Source organism: Pezoporus wallicus, unplaced genomic scaffold (genome assembly GCF_028554395.1).
Source record: "Pezoporus wallicus isolate ANWC-B61680 ecotype Strahan unplaced genomic scaffold, APGP_CSIRO_Pwel_v1 contig_2384, whole genome shotgun sequence".
NCBI lineage: Eukaryota > Metazoa > Chordata > Aves > Psittaciformes > Psittacidae > Pezoporus > Pezoporus wallicus.
In genome coordinates, this window is record NW_026640488.1 from 985,854 (window position 1) to 1,010,201 (window position 24,348).

General features: G+C 39.7%; 1 protein-coding gene and 1 long non-coding RNA gene across 8 annotated transcripts in view; one reads left to right on the forward strand and one right to left on the reverse strand.

Annotated features, from left to right (window-relative positions):
* The first annotated feature begins 551 nt into the window (after positions 1–551).
* LOC130604495 (uncharacterized) lies at positions 552–12,348 on the forward strand. Of its 3 annotated transcripts, none has more exons than XR_008973470.1 (6): positions 552–597; positions 2,659–2,748; positions 5,717–5,877; positions 6,638–6,818; positions 10,219–10,338; positions 12,222–12,348. It is a non-coding gene; the product is annotated as an uncharacterized LOC130604495 (long non-coding RNA). The 3 variants fall into 3 exon arrangements; XR_008973469.1 differs by lacking the exon at positions 12,222–12,348 and adding an exon at positions 11,741–12,187; XR_008973468.1 differs by lacking the exon at positions 12,222–12,348 and having other exon boundaries at positions 10,219–10,862.
* The window catches only part of FBXW7 (F-box and WD repeat domain containing 7), a 173,841-nt gene continuing 152,996 nt past the window's right edge, over positions 3,504–24,348 (reverse strand). For all 5 annotated transcript variants that reach the window (XM_057419032.1, XM_057419030.1, XM_057419033.1 and 2 more), the window contains 8 exons: positions 23,693–23,827; positions 19,302–19,425; positions 17,304–17,440; positions 15,621–15,734; positions 12,356–12,537; positions 11,078–11,303; positions 6,597–6,807; positions 3,504–5,574 (listed from right to left, as the gene is read on the reverse strand). In XM_057419032.1, the coding sequence (XP_057275015.1) occupies positions 5,306–5,574; positions 6,597–6,807; positions 11,078–11,303; positions 12,356–12,537; positions 15,621–15,734; positions 17,304–17,440; positions 19,302–19,425; positions 23,693–23,827 (1,398 nt within the window). In that variant the 3' untranslated portion in view covers positions 3,504–5,305. The remainder of the gene's footprint in view (positions 5,575–6,596; positions 6,808–11,077; positions 11,304–12,355; positions 12,538–15,620; positions 15,735–17,303; positions 17,441–19,301; positions 19,426–23,692; positions 23,828–24,348) is intronic.

Here is a 24,348-nt window from a genome sequence, read left to right on the forward strand (position 1 = left end):
TCTTTCCTCTGAAGTGCCGCTACAGCTGCTGGGGTGTTTGGCAATCTGAACAGGGAGCAGGAGCCTGTAGTAGCTGCTGACTTTTTGGTGACACCTACTTTGTCAGACTGTCTATCTCAGAAGGGATCTGGAGCAGCTTTTATGTTAAAATATCTATTGTATTTACAAACCTGCACTGATGCTTGAAGAGGGGTTTGAAAAATTGTATATATCATTTTTAGGTGAAGTTTGAAAAGCCTGGTGTATATCGTATAGGTCATATACTTAATGTATAAACATCCTATACGATCGTAAAAAACGAAACATCATCACACAGCATGTGTATCTGAACGCTGTCAGGGATCAAGGTTATAGATAAAATGGCAGGAGATGTGGAAAAATTCCCACTTTATTAAAGATTCAGTGGTCAGTATGGATATTACCCTTCAAGTAACTAACATTTGTTTGGTCAGAGTGACTCAAGTAATTACTGGCAAGTTTTGTTTGTTTTTAGAATCTGGTTCTTTCACCTACCTAATTACAGAATTCCATTCTTTTTTTGAATGATTCAAGTATTGACTTGCTGGTAGGAAATTTTGGCTAGACTGATACTGAGAGGTATGTATTTCTTTTAAACTGGATTCCGTAAGCCAATCAGAAGAACATGTCCGTAAGCATGCTGAGAGTTTGGCAAAACCTCTATAGTGTTATCGGGCAGGTTCTGTTTTTCTGCTGCTGATAATCTGGATGGGAGCTGGGTGCTGCTTATGAACCAGGAGGCAGGGGTGCTGTGGGATATGGTTTGTTGAAGGTTACACTTGCACTAGCACGAAGTGCTGTGCAGTAGAGACAGAGCTGTAATGCCAGTTTCTTGGTCCTGAGGATCTAATGTCCACCTGCATGTATTTTTGAGGTGTTGGACTAGCTCTGGTTTAGTCCCACATGCTCATGTAGTGGCTCAGGTGCCTGGGGTGTGCTCTTGGAGAGCTGCTTCTGATTTAGTTAGACCCCAAAGGAATCCTGTCTCTGGGCTTCAGGGCAGCACTGTGCTCTGTTGGGAGAGCTGCTGATCTGAACTACAAATTGGAAAGGACATAGCTGGTCTTTCTGAGTAACTAAATTGAGACCATAGGAACGGGCTGTTGGAGGCAGTGGCAACACTAGCTCTTACTTACTGTTAGCTAAAATCAAGGTCCAGTAAGAATAATACCTATTAAAAATTTTCGTTTAATGTTGTTCACTTGGCTTCAGATACAGGAGAAAATAAGGAAGCTCTTTCTGCTTTCTGGGGCTAAATCAAGAATTAAAAAGGGAATCCATGTTAAAATAAGAAGCTAAGATGCCAGAAACACTACTGCAATTATCTCTCTGGGATAGCTGTGGATATTTTGACATAGCTTACCATAACTAAGCCATTAGATGCAAGTGCCTGTGTATTGAAAGCATAAAGCAGTTACTCTTCTACTAGCATTATTGAATGTTTTTATTTAAAACACCACCACCCACCTTAAAATCCAAATCTAATTAATTACACAAAAGGAAGATGCTTCCTGAACAGTCATGGTTGGAGCATGCGCTGCCAAACCAGACTTCATATGAAGTGAACTGTGTTAGGGTGAGTGCTTCAACATAAAGCGGGTAATAAGGAGATGGTAAAGCAAAAGTGCTTCAACAGCTTCTTACACACAATGTGTTTGCTACAGGCCCATTTTTGAAATGTCGTTACTTAAACAAATGAACAAATTTGTGCTTATTGAGCTATGTTGTTGAGATGTCCCATCAGCAACATCAAATCCTACAAACCTAACCAGATTTCTCACAAAACAGAAGTCTGCAGAGTGCCACACAATTAACTTTGTGAAGTTATTTTACTGAAGGGGAAAAAAAGACTCAAAAATTACTTTTCTAAAAGTACCGTGTTGGGCTTTGTATTTAGTCTGGCGTATCTACATTTTGCAGCCACCGTTTTTTTCTAACCTAAATCTGGGGTGAAGGAAGCTATAAACGCTGTCTGCTTAGCAGGTTCAAGTTATTCTGCATGAATGTGAACTTAAGATAGTGTTGGAACTATACTAACAATGGGAAAACTTCGCAATTCTGGTTAAGCACATTTTGCTCCTGGTCATACTGGCTGCTTAAACACACCTTGAACTAATGTGGATTTGTAAAGTTTTCCTTTTCTGTCATTTTTCTCTTCTGCCCCGATTTGTATTCCTGCCCTCCAGCACAGTGTTACTCAGAAATCTCTCCTTCTCCTGCAGTGTCAGGCCAGCGCCTTAGCTCTTTGAATACATGTTGTTGCAATTTCTCCAAATCATGAAAGAGAATTATATAATCTTAAAAGCTATGGCTCTGCTCTCTGCGTTCAATTATTCATAGTTTTACCATTGTATTTCCATCCCCTCTCACCAGAAGTTCAGTGCAGCCTGACGTACCTTCTGTCATCCAGCGGGCCGAGTCCTGGCCCACATTCTCAGCAGAACAATGTGAAGTCCTGGCAATCCTTCACTGTCATTTTAGGAGAGGATTAGTTCTTGCATTGTTTTCATATAAATACTGAGATGATCATAGCTTTTGTCAGTGACTGCTGCATTTTTTTCTCCTTAAACGCCAGTTCAGTGAACAGATTTTTACAATTTGTAGCTCCTCAGTCATCCTCTACGGCTTTTTAATCTCTAGGGCCAGATGGAAGCGTCATCCTTCAGCATCGCTCGTTTTGCGTAACACTGGGATTGGAACTACATTTGAATAGCACATAGTCATAGATGTGTAAGTGTGTAAATATTTGGCTTTTCCATCCATGTATTTTCTCTTCTAATGTTTTGGTTTGGTTTTCTTCAATGCAAGTTTTCTACAGGGAAAACTGTGACAAACAAGTAAATGTTCTGCCCTAACAGAAGAGTCTTACACAGGAAAAAATGATGATTTTGGTCAAGGAGATTTGAGAGAGAAAATGACACTCAAGTGGTAAGTTTCTAAGACAGTTGATGACTTGACTTACCTTGGTTTCAGGGCACTGATAACACTGCTGTTGGACTGATCTGGAATGATGTGGGGGTGGTTTTTTTTCTTCTTCAGAAGCTTTATTTTAAGCTCTCCTACAATCCTAACTTTGATTTTTAGTTGTATTTATGGATTTGTTCTCTGCTGTCAGACTGCAATCAATTGATTGAAATCCATAAATAATAAACATCAAGTTTCAATTTAATGCAGTAACAAGATGCTATCGGAAGAAGTTTTGCGTACTTGAACAGCTTTTTATAGCCAAATCCTGACACGTTCTTAGTGATAGGAAGCTAATGGCTTTCCCGCATGTTTGTGAAGCCCATGTGACAAATCCTATACGGTAACTGAAGGAGAGGACATTCGTGCACCTGTTTGTGGAAGGGTTACATAAAAAGTCCTGCGACATATTTCAGCATCTACCAGTAAGCTGAGCAACTTGACCTGCTTTACCCTTTGTAGGAGAGATGATATTGAATTAACAACTGGGGGAATGGAAGGGGGGGGAAAAAAAGACATACTAACATGAAAAAACACATTTTATTGCACTTAAGTTATAAGAAAATAAAATTTCTAAGTGAATCAAACCATAGACACAATCCCTTTAAAGGTTGTTTTCCTCCATCATGTCAAGTTGTTACATAACTAAAATTAACCAACTGGAATCTGATTGTTTTAAATCAGACTATAAATAAAACAAAAACAAAACAAAAAAAAAGGAGGAAAAAAAGATCGCCTAGGATACAGTGTTAAACCACTTTCACAGTTCAGCTTGAGTTGTGGCTCTTGGAGAATGAGGCAAACCATTTGACTCTTTCGTTTCTCATCTCGTTTGCATGTGACATCTTTACAAAAACACGAAGTTTTTGCTCTGTCAGTTCCTCCCAGCAATAACTGTAACAATTGTTTCTTTTTTTCTCAAATACTGTAAAACACTAAGACTGACCAGCAACTTTATTTCCATTTTTGTATTTTATCATATTTTTTAAAAATTTTGTCTTTTTTTTTAATGTATGTTCATTCCATTCACCACAGCCCTCACAAAGAAAAATTTCCCCACAGAACAGGCTGCAATAGCTTTGTTCCAAGGAATGTGTTTTAATTTTTGCCCAGAAAAAAGAAAATAAGCTTTGCACACACACTCAATTCTTTATTTGCAGGCAAACTTCACTCTTAATTGTCTGAAACTCTTCCACTCTCAGCCTCTTAGAGGCACAGTTGGCTCAAGTTTCAGTGGCAAAAAGTCTTTTTCTGTAACCAAACTAGAGCAAATTTGGAATTCAGTCTGGGACTAAAACGTCACAGCAGAAACAAAAATAAAAAAAAATAATTTGCTTTTCTTTCTTTCATTTAGCAGCATAAATAAGTTTGGCCACTGGGAATACAGTACAGGGGTGGGACAACAATCCCGTAATTGAAGACCTACTTCTAGCACCAGCATTGCGAATTAAATCCATCAGAGGACTCTCAAAACCCAGGACAACTTGCCACCTCAGAGCAACTTATGCGTTGAAGAGTGTAGATGGAAGCAACAGTAAATAGATTAAACAGAGGCTAATACTGTGATTGACATTGGCAATGGTTGGCAAAATAAGGAAAAAAAAAAAAGAGGAATCAAAGGAAAAAAAAGAAAAAGCTCTGATAAAACTGTACAAAACAATTCACAGTAATATTTTAGCTTTTCCACACCAGGAATGGACTCTTTGTTTTTGTTTTGTTTCACTGCAGATGCTCTCTAGTTTCTGAAAGTCAACCAGTGACTGCTCATAGAGGTTGGAAGGGACCTCTGGAGGTTGTCCGGTCCAACCCTCTGCTCAGAGTGGGGCTAAAGGACAGCATGTTGCTCAGAGGGGCTGCCGGGACCCAGGGTGGCCCAGGGGTGCACGAGCAGGCTTGCCTGTGCAGCTTCTTTTGAGATCTTTGTGGTAAAATAACCTTTTAACAAGAACTGTAACAATATTTTTTTTTCCCCTCCAAACTGCTCAAGGAGCAGACGGAGGAAAGTAAAGAAATAATTGCACCTGGTTTCGTTTCAAAAGTCGCATTTTTGCAAAGCTGCCCCGGTCAGAAGTGTAGCCTTTTTATGTGACGAGACAGCAAATGCCTCTCTTGTCAGTTAGAGTTTGTCATCTTTGTCTTCTCCTTCGTAGTCTGTAGGTCTTTAGGATCTGCTGCCCCAAGGCAACATCCTGCACCACCAAGGACAAGGGATTTTTTTTTTCTTTTTTTTTTCTTTTTTCCTTTTTTTTTTTTTTTTTTTTTCCCAGGGGGAGGGACAGGAGAACATCGTCTGCACGTTTGGACAAATTCATCTTTCTGCCCTTCACTTCATATCCACGTCAAAGTCCAACACCAGCAGCTTTGTTTCCTCAGTCCCATTGCGGCTCCCAACCGCACACACCAGCTTTGTGTTAGAAGCTCTGATCCGCCACACGACGCCTCCACTTCCCCCGCTCTCCAATGTGACTAGATTTCGGATAAATTCACCCGTTTTCAAGTCCCAAAGTTTTACAGTCCCATCATCTGAGCTGGTAATTACAAAGTTCTTGTTGAACTGTAAACAGGTCACAGCACTCTGATGCTTGTTGGGACCTGTAACGGTAAACCAAAACATTTTCATGTATAATTAGAAAGCAAAGTCAGACAGCACTGCCTATAGAATAAATACCTAACTATTTGCATACAGCTGTTTCTATCTATTAGATGTGTTAACTCAATTTTTGTGCTTTTAGAGGTACAGAAGCCTTGCCATGCTTTAAATAAGTGAATGCAGGTATAGAAAAGTCCCCCAGGATTTCCTTCTTTGTTACAGTGATCTCATTTTCTTGTGTACAAGCAGGAGGACAAGTGTGCACTTGGATGATGATGAAAATGAACTTAACCATCCAGAATGAGGTGACTGCTGTAAGCGTTTGTCTCCAAGTCGCTCTGAAGTGTTACTATGAGATTATCACTAAATATTGACAGTTATATATTGACATATAAATATAGACTGTTAAATCAGCAGAATCTGCTTTACAGGGAAATTTAATTCTCTGTTCCAACCAGCAATGCTGCATATGGTATATGGGGATGATATAAGGACCTTTTTTGTGGGGAGGAACAAACCAATGTGTTCATGTACACGATGCCTGAGTGGCAACTGTCAAAACAGCAACAACAATCTTTCTTCTTTACTGAAATAAAGAAAACATCTTCCACTCATTTGATTTATTGCAACAGACAGTGTACTTTGCCTCCCGATCCAATTAATCAGTGAGCTTTGAAAAATCCAAGTGACCCCTATATAAATACGTTGACTGTTTTGAGATGTCACTTCCTACATATTTCTGTGGCTTATTAGGCTAATACACCCATAGCAAATTGCTATCAGTCCAGACCATCTGCCTTTCATAATAGGCAAGTGATCTGAATAGATTAAATTAAATACATTTTGTTCTTCTAATTCAGAGAAAGATCATACTGCTGTCATCAGAAAAATATTTAAGATGTAAGTGGTCTGTGCTTGTTTATCTGTATGTAATTATTTTCAAGTTGTTTGTTTTTTTCATAGAGAATCTGCAGCATAGATTACTGCGGACAGCTTGACTGACATGAAGGTAGTTTAGGCTCACCTTGCAATGTCTGTAAACATTGTCCTGTTTTAATGTCCCAGATTTTGACTGTAGAATCAGCATTCCCAGACACGAGTATATTGTCCTTGAGTTCCATTCCACTTGTGAGAGACTGGTGGCCTGTTAGTGTGTGAATGCAGTTGCCTGTCTCCACATCCCAAACTCGGATGGAAGTATCAAGAGATCCACTCACCACATGGATACCATCAAACTACAAGAAAGGTAAATCTATTACAAACAATTACATTAGGATCTTATAAAGAAGATTATTAAGCATTTAACTCACTAAGTGCAACATTAGATACTATATATACACCATGGCAACTGCATGATAATGTAAGAATTCAGTCTAAGTAGAGATGGCCGTTTGGTATCAGAGCAGGTGATTAATGGTCAGCGTGATTTCCTGTAACAGACGTGGGCTATTGCGGTACCCAGTTCGAGGAGAAAAAGACTCTGAACCACTGGTCTTTTAGCGGTAATACAACTCCTTTAAGCACAACAGAATCCTGACTGTACTACAGCATACAACAGTTAAGAGAATGTAGTTTTCCTAATAAAAATATTAACAAGCCAAAACTGCTTTCTGCGAATCAGAGGGACTTCAAGCTGGAGAAGGGCAAAAGCATTAATGCAGAATCATCTACAGAAAAAGAGCAGCATAGGAAAGTAGAAGGAATATAATTGAAAAATGCTGAGTTTAGCCATTTTATAATCATCATTGTGTGCAGTAACAAACTTTAACTTCCAAGTCATTGTAAGGAAAGGCAAACAGGCTAACGTGGGTGTCCAAATTCTTGGATTTTTCTGAGCATACAGTATATATAAAATAATGTAGAATGTGAACTTGTAGAGAAATTGGCTAACAGATGAGACACTTTCGACCAAGAGGACTGAACATGCAGAGAATACAAAGGTGGAAAGTAACTTGAGTGATTGTGACAATAAGATAAGAGTCCAGAATTCTCAAAGAAGGAAAAGAGCAGTAGAATAAAACCAGTGGGCTTCAAGGAGGAATACTTCAATAAATTGAGACTTCCTTCCCATAAGGTTTTTATCTATGTATTCTCTGAGGGGGAGTTCAGGAGAGTTGGCACTTCTTAAAGACACAAACTATCCTTGTGTGAAGGGAAGATAGGAAGCGTAGTAAATTACCAAGACCCACTTGGCTAAAGCACAAGGAATTGTACGAAAAAGTAGAAAGCAGATCAATAGATGTGTTTAAAAGAGCACACTGGGACAAAATCAGAAAGGCAGGGCATAAAACAAGATAAAACTAGCAAAAGCTGCTTTACTATTCTGTAAAAAAAAACCCAAACCAAAACCAAACAAGAGGACAGCCAAAATAAAAAATAGCTCACTTATGCTCAGTGGGAAGGAAACAGCACGTGAGGCCAGCTACTTTGACTTGTTTTTTGCTTCAGTCCTCAGCCATCTGAGTGTAGGCTCACAGCCTTGACACCACTGACAACTGAGTACAAGCTTTTGCTAGAATGGGGAAAAAAAATCCACATAAGGCAAGTTGTTTTAAGACAATCTCAGAGACATCTGCTGCTATCTTTGAGAACCCATGGAAAACAGACAAGTTTCAGATAGCAAATACAGTTCCTTTCTTTATTGAAGGAGATGATGATGGGAGATGGGGAATTATGGATCGGTCAGACTAAGCTCAATTTTCACAAGGAACTAACAAATTGATCTGGTTGCAAGCCCTTAGCAATGCAGTAAGTAGCAGCAAACACAGATTTGTGGGGAAATGATCTTAACCAGTATGATTTTTTTTTCCTGTGACAGAGTAAAAAAGCCATGTGAAATGGCTGATGTCTTGGTTGCGTTTTCAGAAAGAGGCAGGCAGATCTGAGGCAGGGATACTATCCTGCTCAGAACTTTGTCCACAGCATTATTAGAGATATCAGAAAGAGTTGCAGGTGGGGTCTGGCATTTGGTATTTTCATTAGGATTTGGGTGACATTTGAAAGAGTAGAACTGACCCAAAGCAAAGAGTGTAAAAGTCAAGAGAAAACTGTGAGGATTTCAGCTTGGCAGGGAATGAATGTACAGCTGCAGCCTGGGAGAATGGAGGCTGGGCAGGAGCCTTTGTTGTAGCAAGGGCAATCTGACACGACTTGGCCATGTGGACTGGCTGGTATCTAATAATGGCAAAGAAAGAACCCAATTAAGGGAACTCAACTATCTGAGACTGCTTCTTTTTATAAGACCTGCAGAAGACTCCCATCTCGGACCTCTACAGTCAAAAATGGTTGAGCATGGCACCAGGGTTCCAAAGAATGCAGAGAGCAACTGGCACACACAGACTGCTTATCTGCTGCATGCACTGCATTTCTGGTGAAAATAAACTAAAAAAAAAAAAAGACACTTTCGTATCTGAAAGAGGGGTATGCTATGTAAGGCACATAACGTAATTTTTCACTTCTAGTAAGCATTGGTAAGACTTTGGCTGGAATTTTGCATCCTGTTTTGGGTACTCTGCTTTCAAAAGAGGATGCACACTAATCTGAGTTCAGATAAAAGGATGAGGAGTGTTAAGCAGCAGAGCAGACTTGCTGGGTGGAAACACTAGAGAATGTTCTTCTCCCCTAAATGGAACTAAACCAGGTTTATGTAAAATTCTGAATTCTTTCCCCTTTCCCTGCAAATTAATTGTATTCCATGTATGGTATTCATTTCTATTGCATGTAAGGTAATCAGAAAAGAGCTTTAAGGCTGGGCATCAAGACAAACTTTACCTGATACTACCACAGTCAAACACAGAACTGTTTGGATCAGTGGTTGAGCTGTATCTATGAACCCAGAGAGTCTGGGGGTTACTTCAAAGTCAGCTAAGGAAGAGTAAGAAAACACAATGTGGTCAGCAGTCTTCAACCTCTGTGCAAGGACCTCTGGAAAATGGTAAGGGGTGTACAACTGGGGAAATACTGAGGTGTAACAGAACCTGCCATTGCACAGGGCCAGGGAGGACAGGCTGGTTATTCAGCCTGATCATTCTATTTATGGCAGTTCTGATATTTGGGGCTATTCAGGCTAAAGGGCAGGGGCTCACCATGCAATTTTAAAGTCTTTCTGTCCTTAAAACTGAAAGTACCTGCAGCCTCTTGCCCCTCCCCAGTTTGTTTCAGAATGCCATGCGTGCATAGCATGACTGTGTAACGTAACCCAATTATTTGATCCATTATTGCCAGTGTATCAGAGCAAGATATGAATATTCATAAGGCAAAACAAGAGCCACTGGTGAAGATAAGGCAGAATAACATAAATGTTCCCAACTGCCCTAGCTGAAACACAACCCTCGGAATATTTTGGAGATAGGTAGGTCATACAGCATTTTTAACATGCTCGCTGCTTGTCTACAGAGTACTCCTCAGCATATGAATGTAAGAGAATTGCTGGAGATGTTTGATAAATTTTACTACGTATTTACAGAAAGGAAACCAATTATGTATTTTGTTCATATTTTATCTATGATGGCGAGATACACCTTATGAAAGACAAACTTTATGAAAAACGTCTCCAGCACCAAGCTTCACTTTCTGAGCCACAGACCAGTTACATGCTGAATGCGATTTCCCCATTTTGAACTGTCTTTGTTAATTTGTTTTTCAAGTCCTGCCAGATTGTGGTGAGAACAGGCACAAGCATGAAATTAATTTCTTTCGCCTTTCAACGCCTGGAAGTGATGCTCTGACTCTATGAATGAGCAAGACGATCTTTTGGGTTAGTAAAGGTAAGGAAAGTCTACATGAGGGCTCTGTGCATCTTTGCCAGCTTTGTTCTGATGAGCAGTCTGGGTGAGCGGAAGGCAATAGAGCCATGCCACAGAGCACTACCACAATAACCTGCATCTACAGTAACATGTCGCTGTTGACAAAGCCTCACAGTTGTAGATCTGGCCTCTACTCAGAGAAGAGGAAGTAGAAGGCTGGAGATTTACACTGGAACATTAAAATTTTAGGTTCAGTCTTACTGTGAATTACAGTTTAGAACTGCAATATGGGACTACAAAATAAGGATAAGCGGATCTGCATAATTCAGAACATTAATCCAATGAGGTTTTTGGCACATTTTCAATTACTGTATCATCTGATTTATTTAAAACAGTAAGTTTTGAATTTCTTTGGGGAAAGCAAAAACATAGCTCCAAAACACATGCAAGATTAAAAAAAAATACCCAACCAAACAACCCAGCAACCACAAAACTGTTTCATTTGCTGGTATAGAGATTTGGGCTTTATTGTACTGGGTGCTTTAGATAGTACTTTTCTAAAAAAAGTATGTCTGTTTCTAAATAAAGACAACATATAACTAGTGTAACAAAATGAAAGAGGGCACTATCGCAGATGCCTCTGTGTTCCTGTGGCCGGTGTCATTCTGGAGTAGGTACCCACAACTTAATAAACAAGGTGAAATAAACTGACTTCAAATGTTACTTAAGGAAACTAAAGCAGCAGATGAAAATCACATACCTGTAATGAGTAGACTCTGTTAGTATGCCCTTGCAGTGTGTGCAGACAGGTCTCTGTCTCTGGATCCCACACTTTGACCATAAAATCATATGCACCACTTACAACCCTTCTGCCATCATACTGAACGCACCGAACTGCAGCTACGTGGCCCATCAGAACGTGTAAACACTGGCCCGTCTCTATGTCCCAGACTCTCAGGGTAGCATCTCGAGACCCACTGACCACTCTGGAGGAACAAGAAAACCCCTTCTGTACTTAGCGTTGGACATAGAAGTATTACAATAAATCAGTTACACGTTTTATTTTGAGACATGAGATAGCATTAGTCCACTACCCACCAAAGATCCAGTCTGGCATTTTACTAGGGTCAAAAATTACTTCACTGTTTTTCCTTCTGTGCTTTACTCACCTCCTCAGGATCTATTTGATATAATTAGCAACCAGTATTTAAAAAGGCATTTAATTCCTGAACAGCAAAATGATGATGCCATGAGAAATTATGTGGGCTCTTGTATCTGTCTATGAAAGCTTATGAATATGCTGAGCTCCAGTCAGTGCTAGGAGCATTCTGTTTTAATGACTAAGTTAACTAATTATAACAATGAAACAAAGATCTTTAGAAGTTTTAGTAAAGTAACAGTTATTCTGCTTGATTCTTTTCAGTTTAAACTTTTTAAGGCTTTTTTAAGCAAGAACAGAAATGAGAAGGAATTAATATTAATGGAACTGATAAAGATAAAACCTCATTGTTCTTTGAAAAAGAAGGAAAGCAACCAACAGGCACTCTGTCAGCAGCTCCGTAGCACAGCCAGGTAAAGGAGCTTTGCCAGCATTTGTTGTGTGGATCAAGACATGGTTTACCATGGGAGGAATTATGATATAATCAGCTAAAAGGTACAGAAAAGACTGCAGTGCCGATACTTAAACAGTCATTCTGCAAGATGAGTACAAGTTTGTGGCACTGACAAAAAAGAAGAAATTATTTAGAGCGTGGGAGACTGGATCACAGCGTAACAAAGAACTAGTTTTGAAATAAGGCAGAATGTGACTTTATAAAGTACATGACTCAATTTCTGTTCTTTAATTAGCACTCTTGTGCTTTTGCTTCTATTAATCATCTCCTCCCTTGTGTTGATTTATGTAGTTTAGTTTGAATGGTTCACCTGGTTTGTATTTCACCCCATCTTGGATGAGCTACCCAAGTTTAACAATCATTTGCTGTGAGCACAAGTGTAAATTATATGCTGAACAGTGACTGTAGCGTTGGACAAGCCTCACCTTTTCTCATGAAGATGCATGCAGCGCACAGTGGAGGTGTGTCCGTATAAGGTGTGTATGCATTCTCCAGTCTCAGCATTCCAGACTTTCAGCGTTCGGTCTGTAGATCCACTGATGATGATATTGTCCCTCATCTGTGATGACCAGACTCCGCCTGTGTGCCCAACCAGCGTTCTCAAACACTGAAAAGAGGTATTTTGCTTAGTTACCCTTTTGACAGAGTTGAATGGAAACTTAAGAAAAAGCAATCTAGGAGGTAACAGCGGTCTCTCACAGCAAGAGCCAAAAGAACCCCTGGAGACTGCTTTGTGATTGAACAAAAAAAATCCTACCTTTTATAAATACTCATCAAATTTCTCTCTGTGTTGTCAGTACTTCAACTAGAAGGAATTTTCCCTATAATTTTCCCCTTGATAAACTAAATTGTCTTCCCAAATTTCTCAACACAGGGAATGTTTTACAGCCTTGAGTCATTTTCCTGACATTTTTCTGAGTCACTGCAGGTTTTCTAATAGCTTTTTGAAGCGTAAGTGTTACAACTGGAGAGAGCATTCACCTTGTAGTTTTACCACCCATCCATAAACCATATACTCTTACTGTATTTTTCTGTTTATCTGAGAAACATGGCATTCTATAACCCTTAGCTGCAGCATCAATACCGCAAAGTCCTGTTTCAAACCTTTTTCAGACTTTACCGTTGGCCTGGAGAGAATCCCACATGACTTGAGCACAGCCTACCTTCTCTGATCCCAAATGTATGACATGATTTCTCACCACGCACAGACAGTGTTTGCTCACACCTACTTCTAGAAAACCTCCGTCACTCTGGAGCAATGACTTGTCTCCATGTCTCAGCCTGTATTGCTCACAAGTAATGACTCTATATGCTTTCGCACCAGGCTGCAATAAGTGCTAATTAGCACAGACAAGAAGAGATCCTTGCAAGACCCCTCTAGAAAGATACTCCATGAAGATTCTGCATTTAAATTAACAACATGAGCTCTATAATTACTCACTTTCTAACCCACTTAAGTATGTACCATGCTGATTTTTGCATTGTTCTATTTTCTTCAATCTGTCATGGGGATACAGTCTTGCAGTGCACATAGCCCTCTACTGCTGCACTATGATTTTTATCAGTCAAACCTGTAACTGCATGAGAAAAGAGGTCAAGACAGTTTGATGATCTCTTTTTCTGTAATCTAATGCTAAGTGGTATTAATTGCTGTGGCCTCCCTTTAACTGTTAGTTGACTCCTCTTGACGTAGTCCAGTATATTTTTATCTGAGATAATGTATCCTAAATACCCCGTCTTTCAGTTATTGACATATTTCAGCTTTCTGCCATCCTTTGGATCTTCTCCTCGTGCTTGCACCTTCTGAAAAAACACCCCCACAAGTAACTTCAGAAAAAGAAATTACGGAATTCAAACTGTCTGGATCAACTGTGCTATGCAAAACTGTAACTGGTAGTTGCTGCTTAACATCCTTGTCAGTTCGTGCTGAAATGAAGTGTTCTATTATCATTGCATGCTGTATTTCCATCACATGAATCTTCTCCCAAAATATTTTTCTGCACCAGTGATAGTATACTAATTTCTGTTGTTAATATCCTGTTCTAACATCCTTGAAAATGCCTTACTCTTTTGCTATACATAGATTTCCTGTTCCTTAACATTTTTTTACCAGTCTTCTTCAATTCCTGGCTCTAGCTTAATTCACTGCTATCAAATCCATCTTGCTCAGTTCATAGCTGTTATTCACTTTTACAGCTCCTGGATTTTTTTTAAATCTCAGTCGATTTGCTCATATTTTAAGAAATCATCCTTCAGCAAGAACACAGAATCCTTATTTTGGGTTTTACATCTGTCAAGGGAATTATTTAGTCATGTTCATTTGCACAAACCAACCTTTAGGGTTTTTTATTTTATTAATTCTTCAGCCTCAGTAAGCATGAGGGCTGATACAGCATTCTTCCATCCTTCATATACAACCTCTGGCTCTCTTAAAAGTTTAGGGTAAATGCTCACACCACGATTTGTAATTACTTTCAAAAACTTACTGAACAGGAATTGTGAAGTCATGCTACTATGATCAGTGTGTGATATATTTAAAGGAACGTTTTGCTTTTGAGAGGGTGGTATGTACAAAAGAAGTATTTTTCAGTTGGGTTTAAGCTGCCTTTTTCAATTAAAAAATGTAAATTTCAATATGGGCTCCTTCATTAGACAAGTTTGTTGTAGAGAAGCCAGCAGAGGCAGGGTGAGGCTGCCCATGGCTTTTAATTTTATTCTTCCCCACAGTAGTATTTACAGTCCTATCAAGGATCTTCTAGGCATGCAAAGACAAGTGCTTAACACGTTCAGCTTCCAACATTATAAAGCGGATACCTTTTACGTCTTAAACATGTTATATCCTCAACAGCTGTCCTGTTGTTCACGTAACTATAGCATTAAAACAAAGCTAAGTACATACAATACTAGTCCAGAAAGAAAAAGCACTCTTTCCCAGAGGCCTTTTCTGTATCTTTGGAGCACAGTCAGCCAGTAACCTTAAACCAAAAATTCTGTGTGCTGAGTAGCTGGCTGCGATGTTCTAACACGAGTGAAATGTTCAGTACTGTCTTTTTGATTGCACACATTGTTTTGCTTCCCTGAGCCAAAATTAAATTATTGAAGCTTATTAAATTCCTGCCTGAGCTGGATCTAATTTAATAGGAAATATTTAAACCTAAAGCAAGTTACTATTTTTTTTGGTGGCTCAGCAATATAGTAGCTTAGGAAGAAAAAAAACAAACTCTGTGTTTGAAATCAGAGCCAGTAAGGTGAACACCCCATTTCAGTCACTTGAAAACAACAGAAAGAATGCTGGAAGACAAGTGAGAAAGGGAGATCCGGAAGGGGAAAAGCAAGCTAAATTAAGCTTTAAGGGAGATGAAGTAACGTATCTGTCGGAATTCTTTAGAATCCATGTCACAAACGACTCGGCAAGAATAGCAGAATTGCCAGGAGAACAAGGATCTATGCCAACGGTAACATGAGCAGCATTGCAATTTCACATCAAGGTGACTTTTTTCAAACTAGACTAGTTTCCGTGTAGGAAAAGATGACCCAAATGTTTACCGGTGCTTTTTCCAATCCTTGCACCAGACAGTGCTGAAGACCACCCTTGGAACACGCTCTGATGGCAGAGCAGCAGAGTTTTGCCATACCAGTGCTCTACCTGTAGCTCATTTCCTGAGGAATTCAGCAAAATAACCGGCTTACCTTGCCTGTGACCGCTGACCACACTTTCAGCGTGTTGTCGTCAGAACCGCTCACTATTCGGTTCCCGCAGAACTGAAGGCATGTGATCACGTGGTCATCATGGCCTTTGAGCACCTGATGATAAAGAACATGAAATATACAGTCACAACTTAACACAGGAGATTAGAAAGAGCAGGAGGAACAAACTGCTCTTCCCATTCATGAATTATAAAAGGCTAGAGTTGCTTCAGTAATAATAAGGCCCCTTGGTCCCACGTGTCAAGTCTAATTTGCCACCAGCTGCAACCGAAGAAGGTATTTTCCTTCTCTCATGGGGTGATACTGCATTGTGTAGCAAGCACACCACCATTACTGCAAGTCTCCTAAGAGAACCAGGAAAAATCGCTAATAAAAGTAGGCTGAATTAGTACCTGGACATTGCTCAATTCCCCTGCAGTTATTCCATCTCTTTATTTTTCAGCTGAGTTACTTTTACCTTTGAAGAGTTGTTTCAATCTTGGAACAAAAAGAATGGGGTTGTGGTATTTGCTGCATACTTGTATTGCAGTGGTCAAGGCTGACTATATCTATTTTTTTCCTTCCCAGCCAAGCATTGTAATCTATTAAATGACAGGCAGCACTAAGTCAAAAACTAGAAAACCGTTAACTCAATTAAACACAAACAAAAGCGATAATTTAATGTGCTGCAATGGGGATTGGAATGTTGCTTTAGGGAGGTGTGATTTTCATTGCTTGATTTGGGAGAAATGGCAATTCACAGGATATTTTACTGCAATACAGCAAAAAGAACCCTTATCAGAACACATAGAATGAGGAATTTTTTATTTAAGTTCTCTGTACACTTTTCAAGATGTTCATTGAAGTGAAATGGGCATTTGGATAATGCCCGAAGCTGTAATTTTCACAGTAATTCCAACATAACTGGATGTGGCATATCAAGGCAAGAAACACAGAGCCGTTGCCAGAGATGTACGTAAGTCATGGCCAAATAAGCAGCAGGCGAGAGCCATGGGTTTTCCATGGGAATCTTTTTGTTCTGATTTTTATTCTTCTGTTATACAGTCCTCAAGAAAACAGGCAAATTGATTTAAAACCTTAAGAGGCGAGGAATGCGGGTTTCCTTTGTGGTTCTCAATGCTTCTTCAATACCAGGTTTGCTTAAACACTTAAAAATTTTAACATGGAATGAAGCTATTGTCTTGTGCTGCTCAATTTAGAGTATGTATAAAAATAAAGCAAAAAACGATCACAGAATAGCTGTGAAGTATTTTTATGTTGCGACATGGCCCAGCTCTACAAATACATACATACATACATACATATGTATTTATGTATCTATTATATATGTGCGTGCATGTTTAAATATAAGTATTTCCAATCAAGTTTCTGAGATTGTCTGTCTCGGAGACTGGCGTTATTTATAGGAATTCACTACATGGTACAGGAATTTTTCAAACAGCAGTAAAAGAATTCTGTTGTATTAAGAAAGAGTCCCATTTCGATTTGCTAATGTGGTGCCCAGAAATTAATTTAAACCCAGGGTAAGCTGAAATACAAAGTTGGTTTTTTTTGTGCATGGATAGTCTGGCTTGTCCAAAAGAAACAAAACAAAAAACCCCAGAGCAAACCCACGAGTTGATCCCACTTTGTTCGTGGCACCATGCACACAGCTCAGAAACTCACCTTAGGGGATTTAAGTTCCCCTCGCCGCCAGTTGGTATCAATCCTGTGCTGTCTAATGTAGGCGCTTTTCCATGGACTGTGTATGAAGCCTGGTTTTATTACTTTCCTCCTCTTGATATGTAACGGTTCATCAATGCCTAAAATGAATTTTAAAAAAGGGGGAGAGAGGGAGAGATGAGGCCACCCCAAAGAAAACAACTTCCCTCTCTCCCAAGGCTTCAGTCCATGCTGCACTGACATACCAACCTCCTGCATGCTGGTATTTGCAGTCAGCAACACCACCCTACTCCTCAGCCCTTCATACTATGCCTTTCCTTCTTGTTTAAGCTAAATCATTACTGTAATCATGGCTGGAAATGCTCCAGTTCATCCTTCCTTGCTGGCAACCTACCAGCATGGTTCTGGATCTCCCTTTCTGAGGCAGTGTAGCAGGATATTGCCTTTTGCAACTGGGTGTTGTCCAACAAATACCATAACCATCGTATGCTCATTTTGGAGCCCTTCTGAAAGTAAACCTTTCTGTCTGTGGCCACCCATCTTCACTGCCTTTGAGGTCACCATGAGCCTTGGTATTAGTGAGCTTTTAATTCTTTTCTTGATTTGAAAGGCTGTGTGCTTTTGGCACTGTTCTCTCCTAGCTGGAATTTAAGTCCAGCTCTGTCCTTTCTGAACTGACACATGGGCAGCACTGCTTCCTTTCAGCCTTGCTACTACAGAGACATTTTTTTCTTACAGTTCTCTCACCCATCTCTCTCTTTTCTCCACCACAGGGCAACTCTCTCCACCACATCTCGTTACTACCAAGAGCCTCGTCTCCTGCCAGTATGTGGATTTCACTCTTCTGCCTTTGGCCCCTTCTCTGGTGTCCCCATCTGCAAGCCTGGAATTAACTGTTCCTTCATATGACTGAGCACCTCACTAAGTCTCTAACCAGTCTACAATACTGTGGTGTTGGCCTGGGCTCTCATGCCTGCCCATGTTTATTATTACTTGCAGGATCACAAATGCAGGCTCGTTCCGCTCTCAAAATTTCTCCTTTTTCCTCACTCTGACCTCCTAATGTGTTTTCACTGAAAAGTGTTAAGGAATAATCTTTAGACATTTAAGAGGTTAGATACCTGGTTTCCATTGCAGAGTAAAATTAATTGGTTTAGATACCTTTACAAATAACCAGGTATATTCATACTGTCATGGTCTTTAAAGCCTTTGCACTGGCCTCTCACAAATTCTTTTCCCCATACTCCAATGCAGCCTGTGCAGTCCCTAAATTTGCCTTTGTCCAAGAAGGATACTGCTGTGCAATCCTGTGCCTTTGCTCTGCCCCCAAAACAGACTCCTTGTTCATGTAATTAATTCTCCTTTAAAAATAAAAGCTTGTGTTCTTCTTGTGCTCAAATACCTGGTTACTGTCCCGGGAGCCTTTTGTTGCCCATTCCTACTACTGCTGAACCACTGTTACCTTCTTAATTTGGCATGAGCAGGCAATACTGAGCAGGCTTGTGGACTGTGCATCCCTTGTTAGCCGTCAGGTTAACACCTTTTTCACCCACTATGTGCCATTTCTCTGTTCATTTTCCTACAAATAACATGAAATTCCAGCATCCCAACCACCAGAATAGTTTGTCCTCCATGTTATTTACAAAGTGCAAGACTGTACTCCTGGCATTTTTACATCTCAGCTCTTACTTGCTTTGGCTATATTTTAAATAAAAATAGGCCTTAAAAAGCAAAAATAATCCTATTTTAAAAACATGCATCTAATATACTTTATAAATAGGATGCTCAAAATGAACTCTACTTTCACTTCTAGTATCCCATGGATTATTTCTGCTTCCTACTTTCGACAGCGATACGTACCAGGTAGCTCAAAGCATCAGTAGCAGTAAATTTAAAATCACACCAATTGCCTTCATATAACTTTAATATTATGTAAAGGAACTGCAGTTTCTACAACAGCAACACTTTGACCACTACATCCATCTTTTGCCTCAGCCTTACCCTCCTCTTTGCATTTCTCTCTCCAGAGAAGATTATCTTCAGCCAGAATTCTCCAGTAACGACATGTCTGGGCTGCCTGCAGAAGGTCCCTGGGTTCCAGGAATGACAGCACATACAGTGCCAGCTGTGAAAAAGAGGAAGAAAGTGTATTTTCTGCACTGCTTTTGGAAGGAAAAGTGAACTAACTCCAAGTATGATCACACATCAGGGGCTGAAATACAGAAAATTGAGACGATAAATTATTGAATAGTCTCAGAACCGTAACAGAGCTACAGTTTATTCTGGTGGGCACACGGAAGTGTAACAATCATCTGAAGTAACTAGATCCATACAGATCACACTGGAAATAATGCTTATACTCGCAGGAATGTAGATGTCACCTGAAATCACTATTATTTTTTTTTTTTAATGTAATCCAAATTACTTTGAACCATTAACAGAATTGAATTATTACTTAAATAATGATGTTATTTTAGCTGACAAGTATACCAAAAGTTATTTTGAGAGTTCACCTAGTAAACACAACATTGACTGTGTGAGCAAATAGGAATGTGCAGTTTGATGAGTAACGCCAGTCAGTAAAAGCCTAACTACAGGAAAAGTAACTGCTGCCTGCACCTAGCTTACCTACCCCTCATTTCCTGACCTGAGCACAAATGCACCCCTGAGCAGTGTTACCGGGGGTTTGGGGACTGGAATGCAGGAAGACTGAAACATCACTTCAGTACTGTACTCACTACATTACCAAAAACATATGGGAGATCCACCGAGCCCCAGAAGACAAACAAAAGATGAACTTTTCCATGTGACAGGATTAAAGCCTTTTGGGAGAACTGACGAAGGTAAGCCATGTAATGCCCATGATAAACCCCCAAAATCTCCACAAACATCTCCAGGTGTACTGAAGTCTTAAACAGGGCAGGGGCATCTAAAACACAATCCAAAATAGAAGGAAGACTATCATTAAGGGTAGGACGACCAAGTACAGCCTTTCTACTTGACAGCAACAATGTGTGTCCCCAGTCATGAAGAATGAAAGTGTACAATCAGGGAAGTCCCTTCCATAGCTAAAAACTGCAGAAATACCAATATTGATAAAAAGGGATGCAGAGAACTACCTGCATGCGGGGTCTTTGTCAGTAACTAACAGGATGTAAAACTGGATGATCTGATTTCACTGACAGGTTTTGCTTCTGCTTGACGTATCTTTTTGTGTTTGGGATTTTGTGTTTAATTTTTAGCTCAAGTTATGATGCATATAAATAGATTCTGCCCTTCAAAGCAGCACACACTGAAATTCAGTAAGGAAGCCATAACGATAAGCTGTTGACCTCAGCAGATTTTTGACCTTATTATGTGAGAAACATTTACTTTCAGTAACCTAGAGCAGCCAGTGACTGAGCACGAAATAAAAATGCAGTATGCCAGAACTGTTTGCATTCTGACCACACACGTACCTTGTTTGCAGGTCATCACCTGCAGCTCATGTTGAGCATGCAGGACTTCAGACTGAGGGGCCTGTGCCTTAAATTATGCATTAGGTCCCATATACACCCCAGGTCATAAAGCTGAGGAATCTATCTTCTTTCCCTACTCTGGGAGTCAGCATTTAGGATTGGGTATAAGGCTCTGCTACAAGAGCAACAACCGTACCCATCCTTTGAGACTTTCTGTCTTAACTCCTGGTATGTATAATTATTTAACAAGTGCTGTTTCCTAACACACATCAGATAGTCCTTCCCATTTCTGCTGCATGTTCCTTAACTGACAGCAGAATTTGTTTGCATATCACATGTCCTGTCTATACAGATGTGGACGCTTGCTAAGATGGTGTTAATTAAAACCTGCGAGCCAACTGGTTCTTTAACAAGTTACATATGGGTAACATTTATTTTAGACTGTATTTATCTAAATAGTCATCAAGGGTCAAGACAGCCTGCAGCTGACTTTAAGATTAGCGGTGCATGGAAGATGATGTCCCTTTGCCTCAGCTCGTGGACTTAGTTCCAAGAAAACTTCAGGTAGCAAAGATCTGACCTTTGACTCCACTGTATTTAGGACTACTCTCCACTGGAGCATTAATAATACCTAATAATAAACAGTCTCTTGCCTTTTCCTTCATGCACACACAGAGCACCAACAAAAATGGCTGATTTCAGCTAAACTCCTAATCTGTTGGTTTCTAGACCTGGTTTCACAAACAAGTAATTTCAATAATTATTTCTAAAGTCTCAGCAAGAAAGCAGGAATATTCATTTCAGATTAATTGTTTAGATTGCATGTTTCCTCAGGAGGAAAGCAAACATCTTCTTGGTTATTCAGCTATTAAGTTACTGCCTTTGCATTGCTGAAAACGTTCTTGAAGGAAAGCCCTCCTGTCCAATTCATCTTCTCGTCCTGGTCTGCGTCCAACAGCACTGAAGACAACTACTGATGTTAACGCAGAGTGACAACTCAAGGGAGCGTGGTTTCCCAGGATGCTGGCTTTGACAGGGAAGCCTGTTTACAAAATTACTGACCCCAACAACTTGTTCTTGCCCCCACAGCTCAGTTCGTCACCCCCTGCTGCAGCTGGCATCTGCAACTGGGGCAGTATCACTTAGGAGGTAAGGGTGAAGAAAGAGCTTCAAAAAGGAGAGGCGATGGTGGAGTTACCTCAGTGTTGTTTTTTTTTTCTAACTCAGTTCGTTTTGGTGACAGTGATGGAGGTTTAGGAGGCAAAGATCATTTAAGACAGCCTCACTGGTGAGGTCAGCCTTTCGTGCAGCTGCTATGCACCTGACAATATTCTGGTGTCAAGTAAAAACAACAAAACGAACTAAACACAAGCAGCTTACAATGGAGTCAAGAAACAAATGAGAATGAAGGTTTTACAGCTAAATAACTTATCTTTTCTGTGAAGAAATTACTAAAACTGAAATAAATACATGATCATCAGTTACAGCATAACTAGATCACTGCTTGTTCTTGAATTAGTTTTGCCACTAAATCATGCAAAGACAACTGAGCTGTGAGTTACAGTTATTAATTCTGTATTAAATGGCTGGCCTTCAGGGATGCCGAAGTGGCAAAGCATCTTCTGTCTTCTCAAAGTATGAAGGAAAAGTTCTTCCACCTTTGAACGAAGGCTGCTTTGGGCAGCTTCTCTAGAAACATGGCAACCATGCAGAGGTCCTCCTGAACTCTTCTCCTCCCCCAGCATCCTTCCCATTTATGAAGGAGGCTGCAACATCAAGTGCTTCTGTAAATACTAATCTCAAGTCATGCGTCCTAAATTAATACTTGTTGTATAAATTGCTTCCAACCCTTACAAATGCTAACCAGCAAGGGAAGGCTGTGATGCTCCCTGACTCATGAAGATATGACAGTATATAAAAGGCAAGAAGGGTCGTACGCATCTAAGCATTCAAAAACAGGATAAATACCAGAAAAAATGTCAAGAAACAAGAGATACAGAACAATCTTCTGGTAATAAGACTGTGCTGAACACAGTAACCAAATACTAGTACCAGAACTTGCTTTATAACCTGTTAGCAACTGAACAGTTACAAAGACTTCAGCCCTTATGAAAATTTCCACATGGAAAACCCAACATGCAGTAGATCTGGAAAAAGAAAATAGACTTTCTCCCACTCCAAATAACAAACCAATTTGCTATTCCCTAAAATTAATCAAAGCCCAGAAGTACCATGTCAAAATTCACTAAAACACATTCATCTAATAATTGTAGCAAACTGGGTTTGCAATCTTTCATATCCACCCTTCTGTTCTATTACTATTCTGTGGACATCACTTAGTGACTCAGGCTGAAAAGCACACACACTGAAATCTAAATCTTAGTTTCTCTTTAACCTGATACAACATGACCTGATTTGCAGCAACGGATTTACTGTAACACATCTGCTTAATTAGGGTTTGCCTTTATCCTTGGGGAGAAGTGCTCTTCTGGGTTTACTTTTTAGGTTTTTGGTAGAGATTTCAGGGCTCAGTCTGTTTAAAGATAATATTAACAAACCCCCACCCATCACTTAAAGCATTAAACAGTAACACACTTACAGAACAATGTGCAAAAGGCCTTGCATCCAGAGGAAATGTTTGTGTGTGCATGCACTAACAGATTGAGTTCTGTCAGCCCAATTAAGATACAGAGGTATTTCCAAAGGTATTTCCAGGTTAGATGGTATTTCCAGGTATCTGAATGCCTATCAAGAGGTAAAGGTATGGTCATCTGAAATTACAGTAACCATGTCACGACAGTGTACCAAACTGTGGATCTGTAACACCAGTTTACTCACTACACTGGCAAATCTGAGTACTATATTTAGCAAGGAAGTTTTTAAAAGGTGGCAGCTGATGCACTGCATTGTCCAGCATGAAACTATATTTCTCACCTCTTTTGGGAGCAAGGAAATGAAGTCTCTTTGAAACTGGGGCTCTATCACTTGCATCATGTGTTTTACTTGTGTTGGTTCACAACTATCAATGAGTTCATCTAAAGCAAGTAATTTCTCTGGTCCACTCCAGCTCTGCAAAGAAAAAGAAAGAAACAGTAAGGTCAGTTTAACACACTAGTTTGGTTTATATCAGAAAGTGCTGTCGCTTTGCCAATAAGGCAAGTTAAGTTATTTAAGTCCTCATCGACCTATAGACAAGCATATAAAAAGCCAGGAAGATAAATGCTCATGTTAATTACATAAAAATGAGAAGCTCATCAACACGGAATATTCAAAATTACTACATTGATTCATAAGCTAAGAAAGGATTTGTTACACACACACATACAGATTAGCAATTAAACAGATAATAATATTTAATAATAATAATTAAATTAATTAAGCTTCTTTTGAAGTTGATGAAATCTACACACACATTACTGACAGTGAAGGGGTTGCAACAGAACGCATTCCCTTTCCATCTCTCCACTGTGCATTGAGTGAGATGACAACTTCTAACCTTTCATCTGGCAGACCAAAAACTTCAAATGAAAAGAGAGGAAAAGAAACTTTCTGTAGAGGTGCATTAGCTTACTGCCTGCTCATTACTATGT